The 22,313-nt window shown below is 34.1% G+C and overlaps 4 protein-coding genes across 8 annotated transcripts; 2 read left to right on the forward strand and 2 right to left on the reverse strand.

Annotated features, from left to right (window-relative positions):
• The first annotated feature begins 2 nt into the window (after window positions 1–2).
• Window positions 3–6,754, forward strand: LOC112552652 (uncharacterized). The gene has a single exon (XM_025218333.2). The coding sequence runs from the start codon at window positions 3–5 to the stop codon at window positions 348–350; it is 348 nt and encodes a 115-aa protein (XP_025074118.2). The 3' UTR covers window positions 351–6,754.
• Window positions 3,580–11,125, reverse strand: LOC105427356 (lipase 3). 4 transcript variants are annotated; one of them, XM_089075929.1, is made up of 11 exons: window positions 10,201–10,373; window positions 9,768–9,847; window positions 9,536–9,629; window positions 9,158–9,463; window positions 8,559–8,766; window positions 8,340–8,454; window positions 7,792–8,035; window positions 7,563–7,721; window positions 7,383–7,470; window positions 7,132–7,277; window positions 3,580–6,968 (listed from the first exon to the last, which is right to left on the reverse strand). In XM_089075929.1, the coding sequence occupies exons 4-11, from the start codon at window positions 9,278–9,280 to the stop codon at window positions 6,816–6,818; spliced, it is 1,236 nt and encodes a 411-aa protein (XP_088932055.1). In that variant the 5' UTR covers window positions 9,281–9,463; window positions 9,536–9,629; window positions 9,768–9,847; window positions 10,201–10,373; the 3' UTR covers window positions 3,580–6,815. The 4 variants fall into 4 exon arrangements, with proteins under 4 accessions (XP_088932055.1, XP_088932045.1, XP_088932049.1 ...); XM_089075919.1 differs by lacking the exon at window positions 10,201–10,373 and adding an exon at window positions 10,873–11,125 and having other exon boundaries at window positions 7,132–7,470; XM_089075923.1 differs by having other exon boundaries at window positions 7,132–7,470; window positions 9,158–9,442; window positions 10,201–10,395.
• A 513-nt stretch (window positions 11,126–11,638) lies between these two features.
• LOC105427355 (sorting nexin-25) lies at window positions 11,639–15,701 on the forward strand. Of its 2 annotated transcripts, XM_089075649.1 has the most exons (11): window positions 11,640–12,040; window positions 12,126–12,436; window positions 12,507–12,676; window positions 12,755–13,149; window positions 13,210–13,633; window positions 13,938–14,242; window positions 14,305–14,562; window positions 14,634–14,767; window positions 14,835–15,074; window positions 15,246–15,528; window positions 15,607–15,701. In XM_089075649.1, the coding sequence occupies exons 1-11, from the start codon at window positions 11,804–11,806 to the stop codon at window positions 15,676–15,678; spliced, it is 2,829 nt and encodes a 942-aa protein (XP_088931775.1). In that variant the 5' UTR covers window positions 11,640–11,803; the 3' UTR covers window positions 15,679–15,701. The 2 variants fall into 2 exon arrangements, with proteins under 2 accessions (XP_088931779.1, XP_088931775.1); XM_089075653.1 differs by lacking the exon at window positions 15,607–15,701 and having other exon boundaries at window positions 11,639–12,040; window positions 14,835–15,084; window positions 15,246–15,386.
• Window positions 15,702–16,213: 512 nt separating this feature from the next.
• On the reverse strand, window positions 16,214–22,270 carry l(3)80Fg (dnaJ homolog subfamily C member 16 l(3)80Fg). Its single transcript, XM_011639048.3, has 13 exons — window positions 21,974–22,270; window positions 21,816–21,882; window positions 21,532–21,725; window positions 21,182–21,462; window positions 20,904–21,094; window positions 20,495–20,829; window positions 20,029–20,332; window positions 19,796–19,944; window positions 19,310–19,534; window positions 19,027–19,240; window positions 18,845–18,952; window positions 18,401–18,745; window positions 16,214–18,219 (listed from the first exon to the last, which is right to left on the reverse strand). Exons 1-12 carry the CDS (start codon window positions 22,243–22,245, stop codon window positions 18,620–18,622), a joined length of 2,466 nt encoding a protein of 821 aa, XP_011637350.2. The 5' UTR covers window positions 22,246–22,270; the 3' UTR covers window positions 16,214–18,219; window positions 18,401–18,619.
• Between the last annotated feature and the right edge of the window lie 43 nt (window positions 22,271–22,313).

Consider the following 22,313-nt stretch of genomic DNA (forward strand, 5'->3'; position numbering starts at 1 on the left):
ACATGTACGAGTTGCAAGACAGACTCGCGAAACTTCGTATCGATCCCCTACTTCCCGTTGTCGGCTCAAGCAATCAAGGTTATCACAACAACGTATTTCTAATGACGTATTCGGAGGAGAATGAGAACGACAATAATTATAACGAGCATCATCGGCTACCGCCGCCCTTCCCCTTCCGATACGAAAGCCCGGCGTGCTCTCGTTCTCTAAGTATCACAGACGTAACTTACAGCCCAGGCAATAATAATGCGATTGTTAGCAATTACGACGAGAATGACTATGACGATATGGAGGATGAGAATCCGCGAAAAGGTCTTCTGAAACAGATATTTTGCCTTCCATTAAATTAAAGCTCAATTTGAGCTTCTTTTTTAAAGGTATAACGTTGCCTCCGATTCGATTACTCGATACGCATTTTGTAGAAATAGCTCGAGACCTATAGTATCGTCGGACGTAAATGTCTCGTGTAGTTCCATTAAAAAAAAATAACGAGAAATATTTAATTCAATCTAAAATATATAAATATATATCTATCGTTAAGTTAACTGTTCTCTTTCATACATGGTGCTGCGAGTAGACATGTTGATGGGTAACGTTACTTTCCGCAGCCTTTAGTTGAGAGCTAAAGGTGAAAACGTACCTGACTGCTTTGATCAATTTTTTTAGATACTTTTACAGTATCGTTTCTTTTGCGTAGCAGATTCATGTTTCCAAAGTATTATACAATTAATTATTTCTTTCTGTAATTACGTTTATTAAAGAAAAAAGAAGATCAGATACATTCCAATTATATGATCGTCATTCCGAACAATATTATGAATTATACATTAATTATACTGCGGCAGAATAATACCAAACGAAATGATAGCGTCTTCTTGTTTTGGTTGAATAGTTCTTACATGTACATTTTCGCTGAAACTCGCAAAAGATGAGATGCGGATAGTAATTATATCGAGACGTTGCTTTTATACGGACTATTCCTATTAACTCGATTAAGTCATTACACTGGTCACTTTATGGATTGAAGGACCGCGTATTGTAGCTAACAGCTGTGAATTTCAAGCATTTCTTTTTTCTTATCGAGAAATTGTACTCGCTGTGAGGACAGAAGAATAATATGCAGTAACAATAATTTTCTATGGAAACGTGATTTTTTACTTGTAGGAACGTATTTCTGGAAATATTTTTTACTCCACAACAGCTAGTTGTATTTACACGTTTATCTATATCGATAGTGTACTTCTCGTCCAAATATGAGAGAATATACCGATTCCTATAGCGTGATTAGGGCAATTTTTATAGTTTTTCAAAGTAATGTTGAGCAAACGTACAACTGGGCAGTAAAGTAACTTTGAAGTACTGAAGACTAGTTTACCTTCTTATTGTTAAAATTACATAGAGATCATTGTGCACAGTATTCCTTGTATATCTATAAATTCTAATGAAATAAGACATGCAATGTCCGCTCTAACTTTATTCTAAACTAATCGCAAACAGATTCCAATGCGTATTATGACACAAGTATTAATTGTAGAAGTATTGCTGGGAGCCGTGTGGGACATTTTGCTAGATTAATGTAAGATCCGTAATAAAGTGTTAACGAGCATGAAAATTGGGCGATAAAACGTTTTACATTACGGTAGAATACGGCCATTGAATTATACGTAGACGAGAGTACATTGTATTAGAGTTACTACGCGTGGTTTTTGTTCCGGTGATTATAACGACGATTGCTATTAAAGAAAAAAACGGAAGTTTTCGCAAAATAATAGCTGCGGAGATCGATATGGAATTATCATAAATATGAAAAGTATTTAACGTAGTCACATGAAAAAGTATTAACAAGACGAAAAATATATACCAAATTAACATCACGTAAAAGAGAGATGTAATTAAATCTCATAGTTCTCTCCGGATTCTCTCGAAGCGTCGAATATGCATATGATAGAACGCGGATAATTTAATTTTGATTTAGTACTCGCATTAGAGCCATCTTAAAAACAATCGATATTACACGATATTATGCCTGGAATAAATGCAGCGACATTACTTAAAAAGTATCGTATAACTTAGAGAGAATATAGTGCCAACACTCAACATCTTAATAATATATATCGAATGGTACGAGTTACGAGTATTACGCGTTGCAGAACTTACGTGATCTTTTTTTGTGTGTAACGAGCCACACTACTTCATCTTTGCGTTCATTATTTTTCCCGTAAGAATGTATGGTATGCATAGAAAACTTTTTACATACATAAATTCCTATTGTAACATAGCGAATGAATTGAATACGTGTTATCCGTTGTAAACTTAATTGTTGCAAAGGCTGCTATTATTTTATATAATACTACGGCGATCCGCTATTTTTTTATAGAGACGAGTCGGTGAATGAGGAGAGATAACTATAAAAGTATTCTAAATAAGGAGATCTTTAACGGTATCGAACAGTGTGTTACAATATATGATATGGTAATATATATTCACATACCGTTGATTTTCAGCATTTATACTACAGTTAATTATTTAAGGCAGACGCTTTATTAAGTATTGTTGAAATAAAATCTGTATATCTTCTCGCGTGAATATTGTCTTTCCATGGACGGAATACGGTATTTCGCGCAATAATTAATACTATTGAGCAAGAAAGGAATATAGAAAAATGATTAAAACTTGTAATGTTATATCACCAATGTAGTCAATTGATTGCGCGTCGTACCGAAGTCTGTTTACAAGTTTAATGTGGTGTAGAATTGCACAAATACAAAATATGAAATGGATTCCATATTTTGTATCGTATTTTGTATTCGTTTTAAAAGACCATACAGAGTCCAAAAGTTATGACAGTTCGAGACTTATATTGCTTAGACTTTATTCTAATCTTTAACTATAAATTTTTCACATATTTGTATGCTTTTGTTGTAGGAGTTTATGAAATGTTACATAGTTATTTATACTCGGATATCCGAGGATCTCGGATACTTAAATAAAGAAAGAGATACGTATTACATGAAAAGATATATGCGTATTATATATATATTTAATTTAATCGGATCTAATACATCGTTGAGGGAGAAATGATGCGGATTTTCTGCATGTCCGAGTCTCGGATATCCCAAATACGTTTCCGAAAGTATGAGAAGAAATTGTTAGATCCACGTGAGCAAATATTGTATGAAACATAAAATTTAGGAGAATAATATAAGAGTCAATCATCTTCATACTTTCTCATACGTGCGATCTTTTTATAGATCACGCGCGTGCATAAGGAAAGACAAAAAGAAATCAGACGAACGTTTAATGATTAAGAATTTATTATCGGTTAATGTCTTATTATCGATTAATATTTATTAAATGATAGACTTCTTTTGATCTTTGCAAATATTTCTAGGAATTGAGATTCTTACGTTTCCATTTTCTTTAATATTTGCCAATCTGTACTGGATTTGAATATACACATCGGGATTCTAAGATTATAATATTTCTCTACTTTTATATAATATATATATATGATTTTCAGATCTTTATTCTAATTTTTATCTGATTCAACCTTGCAATTTTTTTATTGTGCAGTATAACAAATATATTCTTATTGTTCTCTTGATTATTCTCTTAGAATGTCCCGCTATATGTGTACTTATATATATCCGTATGTTAACACGGATATATGAGACTTATAATTTTACGCCGATTTCGAACGGCCAGAAATATAGAGATTTTTCGGCAGAGTTACTCTAGGCGGTTTGCCAGACCTCCGTAGAGAGAGCCGTCGCTTGTAAATATTGTCAGCCGGGATCGGGATTCGAACTCGGGACCTCTGATTTACGAGCCTCGCACTAACTCGCAGAACAACGCGCTCTATTATATGTGTACTTAACGTATGTATATATAATATATTTATGCATGTGTACATAGTGTCAAAAGATACAGGTACGCGTACTGATATATAATACAGAACAGAAGAGTTTAAGAGAAAATATATATGTCGGAGTTGTAGGTATTTGTAATATATTAAAATTGATAATGACATTATAGTACAATAATTTCGGACACGCATCACTTTTAATGCTCAGTTATCTATCGTATGATTATGTGAATTTATGATGAACGTAATCTATACGATCTGCCTTCTTTCTAATAAATCTTCCATACACATTTGTTATTTCGCTTTATATATTTTGCTCCGGATTAAGTCACGTATAATTATAATACACATGTTTTATGTTGCAGGTATAATATTACTTAATCGTACTTAATCATAGCGGACGTAATGTGTATATATATACATATTTTATATATATATATATATATATACATACACACACACACATACATACACATCTTTATTTAGGGAAGAAAAAATTCTAACAATTCTAACGTATTGTTTCTGCTTGTAACTCGGCGATATTGAGATACTGTTTTTATTTCAATGTTAAAAAAACGACAGTATAAGATAAATTATTATAATTAAATTTACATATATATAATGTTTAGATAAAATTGACAAGTGGTTGCATTTAATTGTTATAGAGTACAAGATATCAAAAAGCAGAAGGGACGCTTATACTTTAGGATTTGTTACACGATCTAAATGAGAATATAAATTAACGAGATGCATTTTGAAATCGAGAGAGAAATCGCTGAGAAATCGAGGAGAAAGATCTTAAAAAGGATGGGCGACATTAATTAAGTGTATATCTCGTTTTGCAGGATTAACGAGAATCGATTGTACGCGTGCCTTCCCTCGTCCACGACGACAAAGTGTCGCGCGTATGTTATCGATATATTAACGATGGCCTCATAATCATTACTGAATAATTGCCGAATATAATTAAAATTGTATACGTTATTATACATATATATTGCCGTTGATAGTATTTTTATAAGGCTTGACTTGCGTTTTCTCCGGGAATTATATTGCTTCTCAAATGCCTGGTGTGCGGATGCATAACGGGCTACTTCCCCACGATTATAGCCATGATTACATCTCCGTGGACGCGCGAAAGATATGTGATTTTGTTCCTTTAAAATGTTACAAATAAAACAAATCCCTACGTGCAAAGGAATTAATCAGTTACCTCTCGACCACTACAAACGCGGCTTTTTTTCATTCGCTTTTCATATATGCACAAAGAAATATAATTTTCATTAGGAAGACTTCCTGCCAAGCTCCATTTTCCTCTTTTTTAATATCTTTTGACTTTTGTTTTTTATATATTAATGGCTTACATTTTATTTTTTTAATTTACACATTTAAGAAAGATTTATTAAAAAAATTTAACGCAAAAAATATTAAATCTAAAGAATTTTTCAAAACTTTGTTTCTACATATTACATTTTTTTTTTTATCAAGGATATATCAGTTTCGCGTGTGGTGAAAGAGGTGTACATTAGTTTAGTTATATTGTATCTACTGATATGTAACCTTGACGTTTGCAAGCTCTTCTATATATCGTGATATTATCTCGTTAAAATAAAAATGTCAAATTATAATTGTTGTAATACCTGAGACAACGCTCAGAGAAATTGTATTAACCGAGGCGGACAACGGTTATATCGGTACATTTTATAGTTATAGTGATGTTATTGAGATTTATGTATTATCAAATTTTATAGAAGCTGAATTGTAATCAAGGTGTTTTTATTGCGAAAGATCGATATCATTTTAAATGAACCTCAAGTGGCCAACACATGAGCTCAAGTATCGATTATGATTTAACACGCAATTTTTCATTGGCATACAATCATGCAGGCATAACGATACGCGTGTATCGATACAGTGAAGTTTCATTTAATCATGCTTGTGATAAATGGAGTTTCGCTATGTTCACAGGCGATTCATAAATTTTCATACAAATCACGCGGGAAGCTTCCCGATCTATCCATCCGACCTATTCTAACATAAACTAATACATATCATGCGACATACAACTATGTACATTATTATATCTACGTTATACAGGGCCAGTTGTGCAAGCAATTTTAAAGAATTATTTATTCTCTATTCCAACCTAAATAAAAGATTCAATTAAAGAGCTAAATTAAAATATGTTTTTGTATTTCAGTTGAATTTATTTTCAAAGTTGTATTTAAATTTATTTGCATAAACCGTTAAAGAGATCTTAGTTATCCAAGATTATTGTTACGTTTTTGATCTTGAAACTCGCAAACTGGCTCATTCATACTCCCACATGAGTAATTTTAAGATGATATAATAAACGATTAAAATATAAGCTAGAATATAGGCTACATTAATAATTAATTATAATGTACATTGAAAAAAATCAGGATCGCTTAAAGCATCAGCCGCGAGAAGCGAAATTTTTTTTTCAGTATCTACTTCTTCCAGAATAGACATGCCTACATTTCGATAGGATGATTTTCGAAGGTGGATAAGATATCTTTCCGGGCGATGCTCAAGTGCGATTAGAGAGGAGTATAAGTTTGTAATTATACCGGCGGCTGAATGCGATCGTGATGAATTGTAATCGCGAATGTAGTTTCTTACGCAGTGATCGCAGATTGATTACGATGGAGTTTGTATAAATGTATATAGAGTGATGGTACATTATAATTGAGAGAAGATATAAGCGAAAAATTATGTTAGTGATGCAGCGGATTTCGCGACAGCGCTACGTCTGACGCGGTAGAAGCGAAGTTAAACGAGTACGAACTATATATGTAAACCCAACGTACTATATAATAATATTAATAATATAACAACAATAAATTAGATCGATTCATTATACACTTACACTGAAACTTTTTATAAAAAAAAAGGCTATCTTGTTCTTCTTAGCCCAGAAAAGATATCGCTATTGATACTGGGCCAGCAGTTGCAGAATAGGCCGTGACACCATTTGCAGAGAAGACTTTCCCCAAATAAAATCGTAGTGGTTAAAAGTCGTGTTCATAATCTTGTAATGAAACACGATGCTGTTGAGTTTCGTAGACAAGAGTTCCACATCCTTAAGCGAAGATCACAGAAGAAGGAGAAATTGATTTTAATGAATTTTGATCGTATAAATTTTCGAGAGAAATATTAACACATTTAAAAAAATTAATTTCTACTGAACTTGATTGAATTAAATTATTGTAAAAGGAACATTTTTTTAGTTGTGCGTGACATACCTTTGTAGTCGCTAGCCAATCGGTATCGCTACTAAAAAGAGCGATTGGCGCTGTGATTTTTTCTAATTGATAATCTGGCGGTGTTGTTGAATTGTACATCTGAAGATTTTTCTTGATATTCCCGTAGTCGTATTGTCTAAAACATCCTGAAACATTTTGAAATTTCTTCAGATTATTCAATATTATATAATGCAAAATACAATACTCGGCATATATAACTTTTTCTTCTCTCTGTACAATCGTAATGTTACCTGGATTAATGTAGCCTTGACCGTAATGCACGAGTTGTTTCCAGGAAGCACCAGCGGGTACGTGAGCTATGATAACAGTCAGGTTCTCCTATTGCAGGGAAATTCGATCAATAACACAAATAAAGGGAAGGAGACAGGACGAAAAATCGAAATCAATAAATGCGTGTCGTTTATTCTTACCGTATTTAATTCCGCACGACTGAATCCCGCAACTAGAAATAGAATATTGCTGCAAAGAAATTGCGTGGACGCCGTGCTCTGGCAGAATAAATTCGATACGAATTTTGCCCAATCGGACCGCGAACGAAATTCCGGATAGCCGAAAGTTTCGCCGACCCACTGCAAAAATAGAAGGAATTGCGAATTTGATCTTGAGATAATTTAGGTACTTCGATGACGACTCTCTTACCACACCAAAATACGTCAACTTGGCAAGTTTTTTAACTGGACCGCGAATATTGCCACTATAAGCCGCGGGTGCCAAGCCAATCATTAGAAGAATCTTCGAATTGTACTCGGGCTTTTCTGATGCCATTACCCAGAATTGCGTGGTACCTTCCGAATGACCGATATAGTAGAGCTTCTTGTGTTCTGTTGTGTTTAAAACATAATCAATCATCGCGGGAAGATCATAGATACCAAGTTCATGATAACTGAAACATAAATAAATTTTATTTATAAAATATTTGTTTTCCACTTTTAATATTATACTTTTATTAAAAAAATAAATATTTTTTGGAAAGTATTATTCAATTTTAATGTTTATATAAATTAAAAATTGTTAATTCGATCAAATATTAACTTTTTATTTGAAATTTGAAATTTTTACAAGAAAAGCTACACATCACGAGTATCACATGCAGTGCAGCAAGAGTTTTATATAATTAATATTTTTTATTATTTTATAAAATATGATTTTTATCGATAATGCTCTTCCTTTTATAATTTAACATATACCTAAAATCCCAGAAAGCTCGATTTGTTGGCGACAGTGAAGTATGATTTCTCGAATAAATGTTACCTCGATTATTTCCAAGCCATACATCGTAACCCGCGTCGGCTAATATATACGCTAAAAAAAATATCTCGTTATGTTATTTCATCCACAAATGAACATTAAAATTACAATGATATGGTAATATTTTTAACAATTCTAGAAACATGACAAAGATGTACCTAAAGACTTTTCAGGACCCATAAGAACCCAATCGGCGGAACTACTTCCCAGACCATGAACCAAAAGTACCGGTGTTCTTCTTTTGGATTTTGCTTCCTTCTCATCGTCCCGACCGCGTGATATTCGATGCAATTGCAGAGTGTAACCATCCTTTGCAACGATATCGTGAATCTCCAAAGGATATCCGTATTTCCTCACCAATTCCGGCTATTCAATTCATAAAAGAAGTGAGTGTGTGTTAACTCAAAAATCACTTCTCGAAATATTATAAAGCATAAGTGAAGTTAACATAAATTCGTTCGTTTTTATTTCGCACGAGTTAAACGTCGAATGTAGAATAAATTTTAAAAATATAAAAAAGTAAGATTCTAGAGGACTCTCCAGAAATACTTAAAAATCATCAATCTCAATTGTTCAACAGCGCCTTCAGCGCCTTTCGTCAAGTACGCATCTGAATACCAAAATAAATATGGAAAGAGAGAATAATTACGCAAGCCGGTTTAACTGATATACAAGATTCCATTTATCGTTGCAATGTGCCTGGTCCGGTTATGTCATGATGATTATACTTCGAAAATCGTCAAGGAGAGGCACTCACCGTCGTGAGCTGGATGTCGGGATTGTCATCGGGTTTGCCGAACGCGTTTACCAGCGACAGGCAGCAGCTCAGGATGATCGTCGCGATGAAGATCCGACGTCGTTGGTCCGTCATCAATGACATCGCGCGGTAGCGTACGCGTAACAAAAAAAAATGAAAAATCTCGCTCACATCGACATTTTATAGATGTCACAACGTGACGTGTACAAGATGCACACCGTGCGATAACGTTGCGACGTCTGCACGCTCGCCCGCTTATTCGCTTGCATCCTCACATTCGTAGCCCTTGAGAAATGTGGCCATCACCTGGAGAATGGAAAGTGACTGATCGCGAATTGCATACCAAATAAATGTTATTCAGAGCTTTGTTAATCGTACCACATCGAGAGAAATTCCATCTTTCATCGAAAAGGGATTGTATAAGATCTTTGAGAAGATTCGCCATAAATTCATTTTCAAAAGATGCTAACATCTGTAAAAATAAACGTTAGACCAAAAAATGTGGAGATTAAGCATTTAAATGATATTAAATATAACTTATATTAGCTAAATATTTAATATAAAATTAGATCTTTTTAAATTCGTTGAAAGAAATTTACACAAAACGCACTTGATAAGATAATTCTTTTATGTTTTCCTTTCTTAATCCTTTATCAAAGTTGTGCAATCGGAGGAATTATTAAGTTGAGTCTGCAAAATATTAAACATTGATAAGATAATGCCTGATTAAGACATAAAATATGCAATGGTAACTTAAAAATATAAAAATAGACACTATAAAAAATATATATACATATATATGTAAAATGTTTAATTATAATAATTGTTAATTTTCATGAATTCCTAAAATTTATGAAATATTGATAAACTAGAGTCCGGTTAGACATGAAAAACGATCTAAAAATGTCAGAATAATAGATATTATAATAATACATATACATATATATAAAATATAAAGCATTTCAGATTTAAGAATAGTTTAATTATATAATATATGTTATAATATATATTTTATTCCGCGCAGCGCAAACTGGAATATTTACGTAAATTCATCGTTTTCTCCACGAAATTCGACAAGAGGTTAGGCAAGAGATGGGTCACGGGGCATTCCGGCGACTTCGAAAAATCGTCGAAATTATTAGGAGCACATGAACGGATAGGAAGTTAGCGGGAAGTCACTCGATTCAAAAGTCCCGCTCTCCCGGGAGGCAGCATCGAACTGAAATGAGCCGCGAATTCAGATTTCAGGAGCTGAGTTCGCGGTGTCAGGAGAGCACGAGAACCAAGAGGTAAAATAGCGGAAAATTTGAAATAGGATTTTAATTCACGTTTCTTATTGCACAATTGCCTTGAAAAGGAGGAAATTCGCGCAAAAATGATAATGATCGGTTCAAATCGATTTCAATTCTCTATGAGAACTCCGATGAAAAATTCGTGGAAAAATTATTCTTAGATTAAAAGTCGAGTCGACAAAGTATATGATAGCCTGATAGAAAGCGATAAAATAATAACGAAGCATCGTAACAGCAATTCATACGCAAAAAACGTGATGGAGTTTGACGGGTAATGCTTAAGATCACAGAAGTCGAATCGATTAAGCGTGAATTATCTCATGCCGTTTATTTCACGTCGGCATGAGATTAAAAGCGGAGATAATTATGGCGCCATTTCGTCCATTCGTCGCCGTGTTAACTGGAACATGATGTTATGCTTACATCGTTTCGGAAGGTACACTCGACAACCGCCCTAATTGTTCTTTATCTTCAGCGAGCGAAAAACTAGGCCATCGTGACGCGACGTTGATTTCGTCAACTCTTCGTCTCTAACCTTGCGGAAGAAATTGGATAGAAAGAGATTCCCCCATGCGATTTTCTTTCCCGTCGCATGCTTACGCTTTTGTCCCGATTAAGAAGAATTGCGAGAACCTGTCATGTCATATATCTCGCAAACTGTGGTACATAAATAAAAGTTGATCATATAGAATTATCAAATGACAATTTTATCGAATGTAAGGCAACATTTAATATTTAATCTTTATATTTTTTAACTCAAAACTTATTTTTTATCATTTCAGTGCTTTAGAAGTTGAGTTAGAATTTGTAAAAAATTCCAGTTGTTTGTAAAATGTGAATAAGAAACTGGTAAGATTTATATGGCAGTCTACAGTCAGAAACAATCTTTCTTGAAAAGTTTTCAACCAAACTCTGATTAGTCTTAATTGGTAATTAATTTAATAGGCAGAATTACGTAAAACAAACTGTATAATTTTATTATCTCTGATCTCTAAATTCTTTCCATATTAAACGACAAAGAGATTACTAATCTATATTATGCTATTCCATGTTATGAATAATGGGTATTGCTTGATGAGATTAATCGCTCATTAAATTAATTGGAGTTAGTTAAAGACGTTTTTATCCTCTCTGAAAAAAATGATTGTCTTCTAGTTCCTCAGTTTCGTCACAAGAGGACCGTAGTTTCAACACAGAAGAACTTGACATATGAAACGTTGATCATTTAAAAATGGCGAGGTGCTCGGTATTGTTTTGTGTTATCAACGCGACGAGATTAAAGAACGTTAATAGGAATACACATCCATTATAAGCATCTTCGTCTCGCTACGTCATCGCTTTATTTAATAACATCATGATTTCTCCCATTATCATTTGTGTTATGTCGTTGGCTGTTATAAGTTTGGGAATTGTTATGGACTGGACTTGCATCCAGTGTTGTTGCCTCTATTTTATATTAACTTGTTCCTGTTTGCTTATCGGTCCATTAATTATGATATTGATCAATATAGCTCTGTCACCCAAGCATCAGACTGGCTGTGGTACTATTAAAACCGTCGCAGAAGTGGATGCCTTCCATAATATGTTGATGGTATACATTCTTGTGGATAATGCAAAACTGAATGCATTGATATGACATTGTTATCATATTTCATTACTGATTATTGGTTTTTCAGAAAGGATATCAGCCTAAATCAGCCAGTGCTAGAAAGCACACGCGTTATCCTGTTGTTTTTACTCGTCTGGTGGATGGCGCTTTACAGAATCTCCTAGATTTGATCTTTCGGGATTTTGTTGGCTTTTGGCTGAATGATTTAGCTTTCGGGTCAGAACAATTAATAGATAATATGAAGCAGGATGTATGGGGTGCAATACAAAGCCTACACGATCGCTTGTCACGTGTTGATCATACCAAATTAGTAGTATGCAATATAGTGAATAAGCTCACCTTCCACTTCGAAAAAATCAGGATAGCTCAAGCAGCTTCGTAAGCTCCTCTTTTCATTGGTGTGTTTGAAGAGTAAGGCGAGAGGCAACTTGATTCATTTGTCATTTAGGTCAGAGGGAGAAGACCCTGTATTTATTTTGTCGGCACATTTAATGTCACCTATCGCTGAGTTGGAATATTTAAGGAAGATCAGCGAAGTCTATATCCTATTTTTGTTACCACGTAGTTATTCCCTTTCTCCAGTAAAGTTCCTTTTAAGAGAGGTTCTCACATGCAAAAGTAAGTATTGCTATTTTATGAAGAGATCAATTAAACGACATTAAATTTATTATGTTATATCTATACCTTTTTTTGTAGTTTTAAAACCGGCAATAGATTTGATCACGGATCCCGATTATATCAATCAAAAGATCTTAGCATACATTGATCAACAACAACTTGCTGAAGCGATGCACAGAAAAACGTATGAATATGCAGAATCATTCGAGGAGTTTATCCGCATGATCAAAAGTACAAAAGATTTAGAAGTTCTCAAACATATCAGATATAATATTGTTACTGAGATCATGCAAGCCACTACTGTGCAGAATGTAAAACGAGCTCAAGGTTTGGATCTCGAAAATAATGCGCTTGGAAATTCCGATGCCATTCGAGCAAGAAAATTGAAAAGATATATCAGCCAATTGACGTATGCTAAGAACACCTGTGAATGTCACATGCAGACGTTGGGATGGGACGGATATCCTCGTCAGGTTGTATCTTATTCGAATTATATTTATGCGACAATATCTTGTAATGACGATGTCTTTCAGGATACAGAGATTTGTGATGCCGCGGAGATTGCGGAAGGCAGGATAGTTCCGTTACAAGCGATTTTGGATAACGTAATTGGTCGACGATATCTGTCTCAATTTTTAGAACAAGTCGCTAGTCAAGGGTTAATCGGTTACTGGGCGGCGGTACAAGAATTACGTGCCGCAGAACGATCTAATTGGCATCAATTGGGAGCAGAAATTTTTTACACTTACATCAGATCATCCACTGCCGAAATTAAGGTGGATAAAAATATACGGAAACGAATGGAAGCTTTTTTGTTAGGTGATACAGGACCTAATGTATTTTACGAAGTCCAAGATAACGTCGTCAAGACGCTTCAGGAAAAGTATTATCCGTCGTTCCTCGTTAGCGAACCATATAAAAATATGCAGGAAGCATTACTCAATGAAAGAGCGGAAGGTCAGTATATATATATATATATATATATATATATATGTGTGTGTGTGTGTGCGTGCGTGCGTGCGTGCGTGCGTGCGTGCGTGCGTGCGTGCGTGCGTGCGTGCGTGCGTGCGTGCGTGCGTGCGTGCGTGCGTGCGTGCGTGCGTGCGTGCGTGCGTGCGTGCGTGCGTGCGTGCGTGCGTGTGTGTGTGTGTGTGTGTGTAAAATAAAAATTTATTTTTTTATTTTAATATGGCTAAATTATTTAATAATGTTATAAATTATATATTTATATAATTTATAAATTCTTTTTGTTATGCATTAGGCTTGGTTGAAGACCGTGAGATTGTTGATGGTACACTATCGGAATCTTCGACTTTACTCGTTGGCGAACGATCAAATTACGCTCGTAGCAAATTAGATCAATTACATGAAAAATTGAACAACAAAATGCAAGCTTTACAGGCGCTCAAATCTTCCCTCAAACCTGAAAGCAAAGTACTCAGTATATTGGCGAAAGAGGTTGAATGGCTTCAAGGTGAAAAACGACAATTGGAGGCGCATTTAAATCATACGGAAATGTGGGCTGAACATTTGGGTCATTGGCGAGCCGACGTGCAAAGTGCAGAGGTAATTAAACATGCATTTTACGTATACCCGCAGAAAAATTCATGACTTTATTTATTGAACAGATGCCTGATAACGGAGACCCTCCGCAATTTGTACTGGTTGTCCACATGGCAGAGGATGAAGACAATGACGAAAGCATATCCAGCGGATGGGTAGTATTGAGGAAATTACAAGATTTTCAAGATCTTCACAGGAAGTTACGTCAGTTATGTTCTAACGTTAAAAGTCTGGATTTACCTTCACAACCTCTCAAATTTTTCGGGAAATCCGACAAGAGCACTCTCGATAAAGCTAAAATGCAGATACAAAAATATTTGAACGTACGTCTCTCTTGTTTGCAATTCTAAATTATTGTATTAATATTATTTAGTTTATTTATTAATTCTTCCAGTTTGTTTTGGAGGACGAGAGGCTTAATCAAAGTGAAGCATTGTACGCTTTTCTCAGTCCAAGCTCGGAGCATCTTAAGGCTGTCGCACCATCTCCTAAAAAATCTCGCTTTTCTTTGTCTACATTATTCAAAACGTATGCGTCACTAATCTCATCACATGATCATTGATTTATTTGTTGATTCTATAAATCTCCATGACAGATCTGTTGGTAATAACGAGCTACGCGATAAAGAAGATGAAGAGGATTATTCCTTGTTATTGGACGATAGCGAGACAGGCCGTACCGTTACGGACAACTATTTAAATGCCAGCAAGGATGCGATCGCAGAACCATTGTATACGCTTCTCGGAGAAGTCTTTGACTTAAGAGGAGTATTTCGTTGGCTTAGACGTTCTCTTATTACTTTCGTACAAATTACTTACGGACGTACCATAAATAGGTGAAATACCGTAAATACTTCATTTACCTTTTATTAGTTTGCTAAATATTCTCTATTTTTTTACTTTAGTTTGTATAAACAGCTACTTTTATATTTCTCAATACTTCGTGATTTAATTAAAGCGATAGAGATATTTATCAAGAATATATGTTAATACTTATTAATTTGTAGACAAATCAGAGATACCGTTGCGTGGGTATTTTCCGAGCCAATGCTTCATTATTATATACAATTGTTTACGAAATCATGGTGGCCAAATGGTCAGCTCGTATCAGAGACTGTTCTTCGTACGGATGAGGAGAAATTGAAAACGCGAGGCGAAGCGCGCAGGCAATTTCTCAACAATGTACCTGAAGTATTGACAAATTTAGTGGGTGCGCAAAGTGCTCAACGTGGTGCGATTAAGGTTTTCGATTCTCTACAGAATGTGAATTTAAATAAACAACTTTTTTATGTAAGTCTATTATTTCCTCTCATTGTCGATATGTGTATAAAGATTTTTACACTGTTTTCACTGATGTCTGTTTTATAGGATATATTTGAAGTATTAATGTACGAAGTATTTCCAGAACTGCAGCACAAACAATGTTCCTTGACGAAATAAATTATCAATGTGATATACAATAATATACAGAGTACGCAACCCCGTTTTATTTTTTTTGGCGAATCTTATATAATTTTCAGATGTGGTAAAATTATAGAGCCAAAGATAAATAGCGATCATAAGTATGTGGCCAACATTAAGAAATTATATCTACATACGTACGCCTAATACAATAAACTACACGCTCTTTATTAACAAACATTCCTAAATATATTATTTCTTTACAATCGAAATGTCTTTGCAAGAAACATAACGAGTGTATGTATCATAGTGTATATATCACACATCTCGCAAAATTAGTTCGAAAGTTATGTATCACATAATGCTTACGAAAAACAAGTAAGCAACTTAAAGCATTTTATAGTTACCGCAAATTGATACAAATAACATATTTACTATTTAGATGCGATGTTAATTTATTTGTTAAATGTAATATTCGTAGTAATAAAAAACGAGATGAAAGCACAGTGTGGTGTATCATCAGTAGGATTATTATTATTTAATGTTATTAGGGTAAAAATGTTAACTCCATGTATCTATTTTGTCAATTTTAATCTTCATATAAGGATATAAAGTATAAACAATTGAGCTGGCGCACATAATTTGTAGTTTCAACAGCATTACGGTATATCTCATGTTTCTATAATACACGTTTAATATTTGCTAGTAATTTCTCGTAGCAGGATAATATCGTATGTAAACAATATAAAATACCTATATCTGCCGCTTTACAAAAAAGGATTACGTATTCCAGGAAAGTAAATACCTGTAAGTAGCTAATACTAAATATCTCGGCCGAATAAAAATATAAATAATATATTTGCATATGCATGTTATTTAAAATACGTGTGTATGTGTATATATATAAATAATATATCTATATGTATCATAGTCAAAGAATATATAACTTATGAGAGATGGATACAAAAGTAGAGCGATGGAAGTAAAGTAATGGACGTATATAAATCTTGATAAGGGCAATTATCTCTTTTTATAAGTATAATACTTTTATCATGCTAACATTTGGATTCCGAGCTTACGAATATCGATTTTACGGTAACTATATCGATAAAATATATAAATCCGGTAAATAGATGTGCTACTGACATTCTGATTAGAGAAACATGTAAGGGCGATACTGATAAACATAGGGTAAACAAGCGACAGAGATACGCATCCTTAGATACATAAACATATTGATACGGACTTACAATTTTTTTTACAACATTAAAAATAGCAATCATTATGATATCATAAAGAGTATTCGAACGCAACGAGAATCGCAGTTGATCGTGCGCGATTTCGTAGTCATATCGGAGGAAATATAAATGATCTATTCGCTTGTACTGTGCAATACTGCTAAATTCTTGGTAACGTGTTGACTAGATAGTTACAAGCAATTTCGAGGAATAGAAAGAGTATTCCACGGTTATATAGGAACGGACGAAATAGTAGTATATAGAAAACTTGATCTATACCCAGAGAAACGATCAGATAATCTCCTTCTATCTGCTACATAACTTTTTATAATGTACTTTCTTTAACAATACTTAAAGACCAATCTAAAAATGTTAAAATGCAGGAAACTGTAAATATGTTTATAAACGGTACTTAGTAATAAGTAATGAAGTAATATGTTTTGTCTTTATACAGGGTTGCGTCTGTGTTCATTCGAATCACAGTATGCCCCAATGGCAATAATCTGTTGACTAGGCGAACCTTGTTCTTTATCACTTTTATTGAAGCATAAAGGAGATTGTGACATCTAGTAATTCTGTTTGATATATTCTTTTTGATTTTTTTACAATTATTTTATCACTCCTTTCTTCCTTTAAGTTCAAATACTTTCGACAAATCATATATTTGCAGAGTTTAAATACTTTTAATTCTCTTATTCAATAAATAAATCACTTTCGGTTAAAATCTTATGTTCATAGATTGATTGTTTTCAAGAGTTCCTTATTTCATACACTTCAAAGCACATTTTGAAAAGATAAATGTTATATCTCGCAATCATCTAAAAGTACATCGATAGCATACTTGTAATGAAGTACATTATTGCAGATCCGTGAAATTGCTATTAACTGAATTATTTGGAAATAATCTTAAACATACAGATGAGAAAAATTGTAACATTTCCAGCTCATTTCTCTGTAGAAATTGCATCGTTGATGTGTTGTCTGCTTGAGCAAATATATCCCAAAGTGCTGGATATGTCATATTATTGAATTTGATGAATTTATACAATAGAATCGGTAAATATATTTTTACGCATGCATAGCAAACACAATGCGGTTGAGGATACATTTTTATATACAGTAGCAATGCTAAATCAAAATACGTAGCATCTTCATATGCATCATTTTTGTTTATCAGCCAGTTGTTATGCAATACTAATGTTAATTGAAATAAACGTTCTGTATTAATTTGATAGACTGCGGCAGCGCTAAATATATCATGTTTTTTAAGCATAATATCCCTTATTGCTGCCTCGTATTTAATTAATCCAATATAATTCGTTTTTTCGGTCTGCATTACAACCTATGAAAAAAGAATAATAAAAGTATGATATTCAAAGATACGTGTCTCTTAAAATAAAGTTTTGTAAACATACTGTAAAAGTAACATAGCTAAAATTACACTAATCTAAGTACACCTAAATCTTTTCATAAAAATTATTGAAAGATTAGAAAATGTGATTAGGAAAAGAAAAAATACTTACAAAAGTAATACCTCGACAATGATTCTTTTTATAAAATTAAACGACTGTGCAGGACACGTATTTGATTGAATTGTAAATAAATAACAACCGAAGCAATATCACGGAGTTGCCAAATTTAAGATTTCTGTTAGGAAAATAAATAAATTTCAAAATATATGTCCCTAGGCGGCACAGTCTCCTTTACGCATCTAGAAAAAAAGGAAATTCCTCCTCTTCCTTTTATTTGGCAGTGAATTCGGGCCAATAATTTATATAATAACGATGCGTTAAACCTTCGAATAATCTGTCGAGCCACATTGGTAACCCATCTAAAAGATTATCTTGATATAAAATGTTGCTTCCACCCTGCAACAAACATAAAAGAATACACAAAATTATCAATGTCAATGTAATAATTATAATTGCTAAAAATTAGGGAATTCTTCATCACATATCAGTGTATACCTCGTCTTGGGATAGATCGGATTCATTGGAACTGTCGAAACCGATGAAAGCTCCTGCCTCCGGATCTTCCGGTCTTTGCGCAAGTTGCTTGGTCATCTTTTCCATACGCTATAATATAATACAATTGTTTATTCTAAAGAATATACTTCAAAGATAACATATTTCAGTATCCAAATATGCACCTTAGAACCTTTACCCTTGATACATTCTGGATGTTTGGCATGATACATGCAGAAATACTTTCGATGTCCGTTTAAAGACAAAACCGTGCCGACGCAATTCTTGGCATTTATGTTTAATTCTTTCTGCTCGGGTAAAGTGAGAGATAATAATTTCTTATACCAATCAAGACCTCTTTCTAATGACATATGTGCGAACATAAGCGTTTTATTTTTTCTGAAAACAATTTACGCAGAGTTAAAGTATTAATCAAGATAAAAAATAATAAGAAATAAGGTAATGTACCTATAAGGCCACACAGCTTTATGAAAAGCTGGTAATAACTTTAATCGGCTTTGAGCATCAACCAGAAGAATGATGGTTCGGCATCCTGGTTTCAAAAGCCGAACTAATCCATTGTATTTCTCCGCACGTAATTCGTGCAATCGTAACTGCGGCTGCGATGGAAGCGATTTGGCATTGTCTTTGCATTGGACACGGTCAGCCTGGACATTTGCTTCTTCTAATTTACTAAATATAAAAAAATAAGATATAAATAAGATATATAAATTTATGTACAAACTTATACAATATTCAACAAATTGATACACAAGATGTTATTTCTTCGATGTATTAAGTTTAAAAAACATAATTAATATACATGCTTTAATAAATCAGTAATCGTAATTTATTTATGGTAGAATTATTTGTTGATCTATTAGCACCGAATCTTGAAGTGGATTAACTATTCGAAAGACAAATTATGTTATATTGCATTTTAATTCTACTCACACGAGGTATGACATTCCATATCCTGCAGCTCCTATTAGCATGAGAGTCACTAGTACTGATATCAAAGGTAAAATTTGCTCTTTCGTCAGATTATCAGATATATAATCTACTGCTAATAATGCCCTTCCTATCAATCTGTCTACAGTACCCTGAAAAAATGTATTGAATTATTAATATATGATGTACTAATAATTTGCAAGATCAGAAAGATTTTTTATTATCGGAATACATGCCTGTGCGTGTTCATCTGCCAATTCGCCTACGACAGCAGCGTATGGTAAAGCTTCAGTGGAACGTAACAGCCTTTGTATAGTTTTCTCTAAATGTCTACGCGTCTCGTTCCAAATACGATCATCCTGAATGGCCTCGACCCATCCGTGAGGAAGCCACTCATACTTCAAATGATTAGCATCTCGTCTCCATATAATGACGATATGTAATAAAGGTTCCAGTGGACTGCCTTCACCAGCTGACAGCGCTGATACAAATTCAGATTGTGTATCTTTGAATACATATGCGTATCTGACACGTTCCGTGCTGTAAATAAATAAAATATTTACAAAGTCCACGCACATAAAAAATAACACGTATTATATATTTCCATTATAAAAATTATTAATAAAACACATGTGATTATTAATATTTTATGATCACATAATGTATTAAAACAAGAATTTGTTTATTATGTATGGACACTACCTATAAGAAGATTCCAATGCCGCTTGTCTAAATTTGTGCCTAGCCACATCGTGTAGAGGACTATTTTGTTGTGATATTAAAACGGCGCATAGTCGCTTTTGTGGTCTCAGCCATTCAGGTGGGCATATAGAGTCCAACATAGCTTGATTTGAAAGTCTCGGTAATACGAGGAACTTATTATTAGAGATAATGTTATGCATGGTTTCGCTAGAAATGTCTTTCATACTAACAGACGCCATAGGCTTTTCTGAATTCTCATTGAAGAGCAATAAAGTATCTAGTTCTCCTGAGATCTTATATTTTGACGTTATGTTCTCGGTCTCCGGTATGCCGATCTATAAAAAAATGTTAAAAATTAGTATTAAGAATATTATATATCTTAAATTTAACGTTAATATGAAACATTTACCTGGACGAAGCCGAAAGCTACTCGATCTCTATAGTAAAAAGACGTAAGCAAATATCGCAAGCGAATAAAGTCTTTCTTCTCGAATATCAAAGCGCGTATTCGATTATCCGTCCAGCCTGATAGGAAATTGTCTACGTTCGTATTACTAATAGTACTTATTAATTTATACGGTAGCCTACTTCGTACAAATTCTGCAAATAAACGTTTATTAATTCTTGACTTTATAAAGTAAATCAACAAACAAGATCAAACGTAATACTTCAAATTGGCAGACATACCAACAACTTTCTGAATGCTAAACAGAGATTCTTTGTAGACACTGGTACGCCCGTCTACGATAACAACAAGACACGGAAGAGAATGAATGCCGAGTCTTCTCGCCAAAGTGGACTCCTTATTGGCGTGCGCTGTAGCCAAGCCAAGTCCCAGAGGTTCTAATTCATCGATCAGTCGTCTCCAAGTTGGTTCCGCTTGTAGACACATCAAGCACCAATCGGAGTAAAATAATATTAAATATGGCATACGGTAAGTCTTAGGTACTATCACATTCTCGAATGATCTACAATTGTAAAATAATTAATATGATATCTACGATGGCAAGTCATTATTATGTTCGAGAAACACATACCGATATGTGATGCTCATTTTGTGGAACAGCGTGATGTCTCTGCTCTGATAATGGAATTTAAAATTACTGGTAAACAATTCTTCCATCGGATCAAGAACATTAAAATGACTATTATCTCTCCTTTGCCTAGGGATACCTTCCTCTGTAATTCCATGATTATCAAACTTTCTCCTTCTCTCTGGATCTGTTAAAAGCTGAACAATCCAATGATTCAATGACAGTTAATAATCTGCTTTCCTTTTCGTCTCATATAGAAGCATTATTTTATATAAGATATAACTTACTTCGTAAGCTTTTGTTATTTCTACAAATTTATCTTCGGCCATTGGATGATCAGTTTTATCTGGATGCCTAAGAAAAAATTGTATAACATACAAAGATTTAGAGAGATATGATATATAGCAAATTTCTATATTTCTCAGCAAGAAAGAACTTCGCTTACCATTCCTTGACGAGATGCTTATATGCCTTCCGGATATCCTGCATCGTCGCATGTCTCGACACGCCTAATATCTTATACGGATCACCCAAGGATTCACCCGCGATGGCCAATGGCATTAACTGGAGGATCGTGAGGAGACTCAACAGCAGGAGTACATGCCTCATTAATAGAACGACGCCGGTGATTCGCGCGACGTCGCCGTGCGTTTGTCGTTCGCTCGTCGTCGTTGTAATCATTGTCGCGCGAGTCATCGAAATATCGATCAATAACATTATCCGTGACGGGCAACGGTAAATTCCACGGAGATCTCCTTGTGTGCGCTGGTTCGTCACTTCGATTG

Source organism: Pogonomyrmex barbatus, unplaced genomic scaffold (assembly GCF_055798465.1).
Source record: "Pogonomyrmex barbatus isolate J1 unplaced genomic scaffold, ASM5579846v1 scaffold1, whole genome shotgun sequence".
Classification (NCBI taxonomy): Eukaryota; Metazoa; Arthropoda; class Insecta; order Hymenoptera; family Formicidae; genus Pogonomyrmex; species Pogonomyrmex barbatus.

Excerpts from the sequence above, each read along its gene's own strand:
- LOC105427356 (XM_089075919.1), bottom strand. The coding sequence starts at position 9,280 with ATGTCATTGATGACGGACCAACGACGTCGGATCTTCATCGCGACGATC. Across the intron at positions 8,767-9,157 it reads CCGACATCCAGCTCACGACG|CCGGAATTGGTGAGGAAATA; the intron begins GTGAGTGCCTCT and ends TGAATTGAATAG. Across the intron at positions 8,036-8,339 it reads CGAGCTTTCTGGGATTTTAG|TTATCATGAACTTGGTATCT; the intron begins GTATATGTTAAA and ends TTTATGTTTCAG.
- LOC112552652 (XM_025218333.2), top strand. The coding sequence starts at position 3 with ATGTACGAGTTGCAAGACAGACTCGCGAAACTTCGTATCGATCCCCTA.
- LOC105427355 (XM_089075649.1), top strand. The coding sequence starts at position 11,804 with ATGATTTCTCCCATTATCATTTGTGTTATGTCGTTGGCTGTTATAAGT. Across the intron at positions 13,634-13,937 it reads ACTCAATGAAAGAGCGGAAG|GCTTGGTTGAAGACCGTGAG; the intron begins GTCAGTATATAT and ends GTTATGCATTAG. Across the intron at positions 14,768-14,834 it reads TTGTCTACATTATTCAAAAC|ATCTGTTGGTAATAACGAGC; the intron begins GTATGCGTCACT and ends TCTCCATGACAG.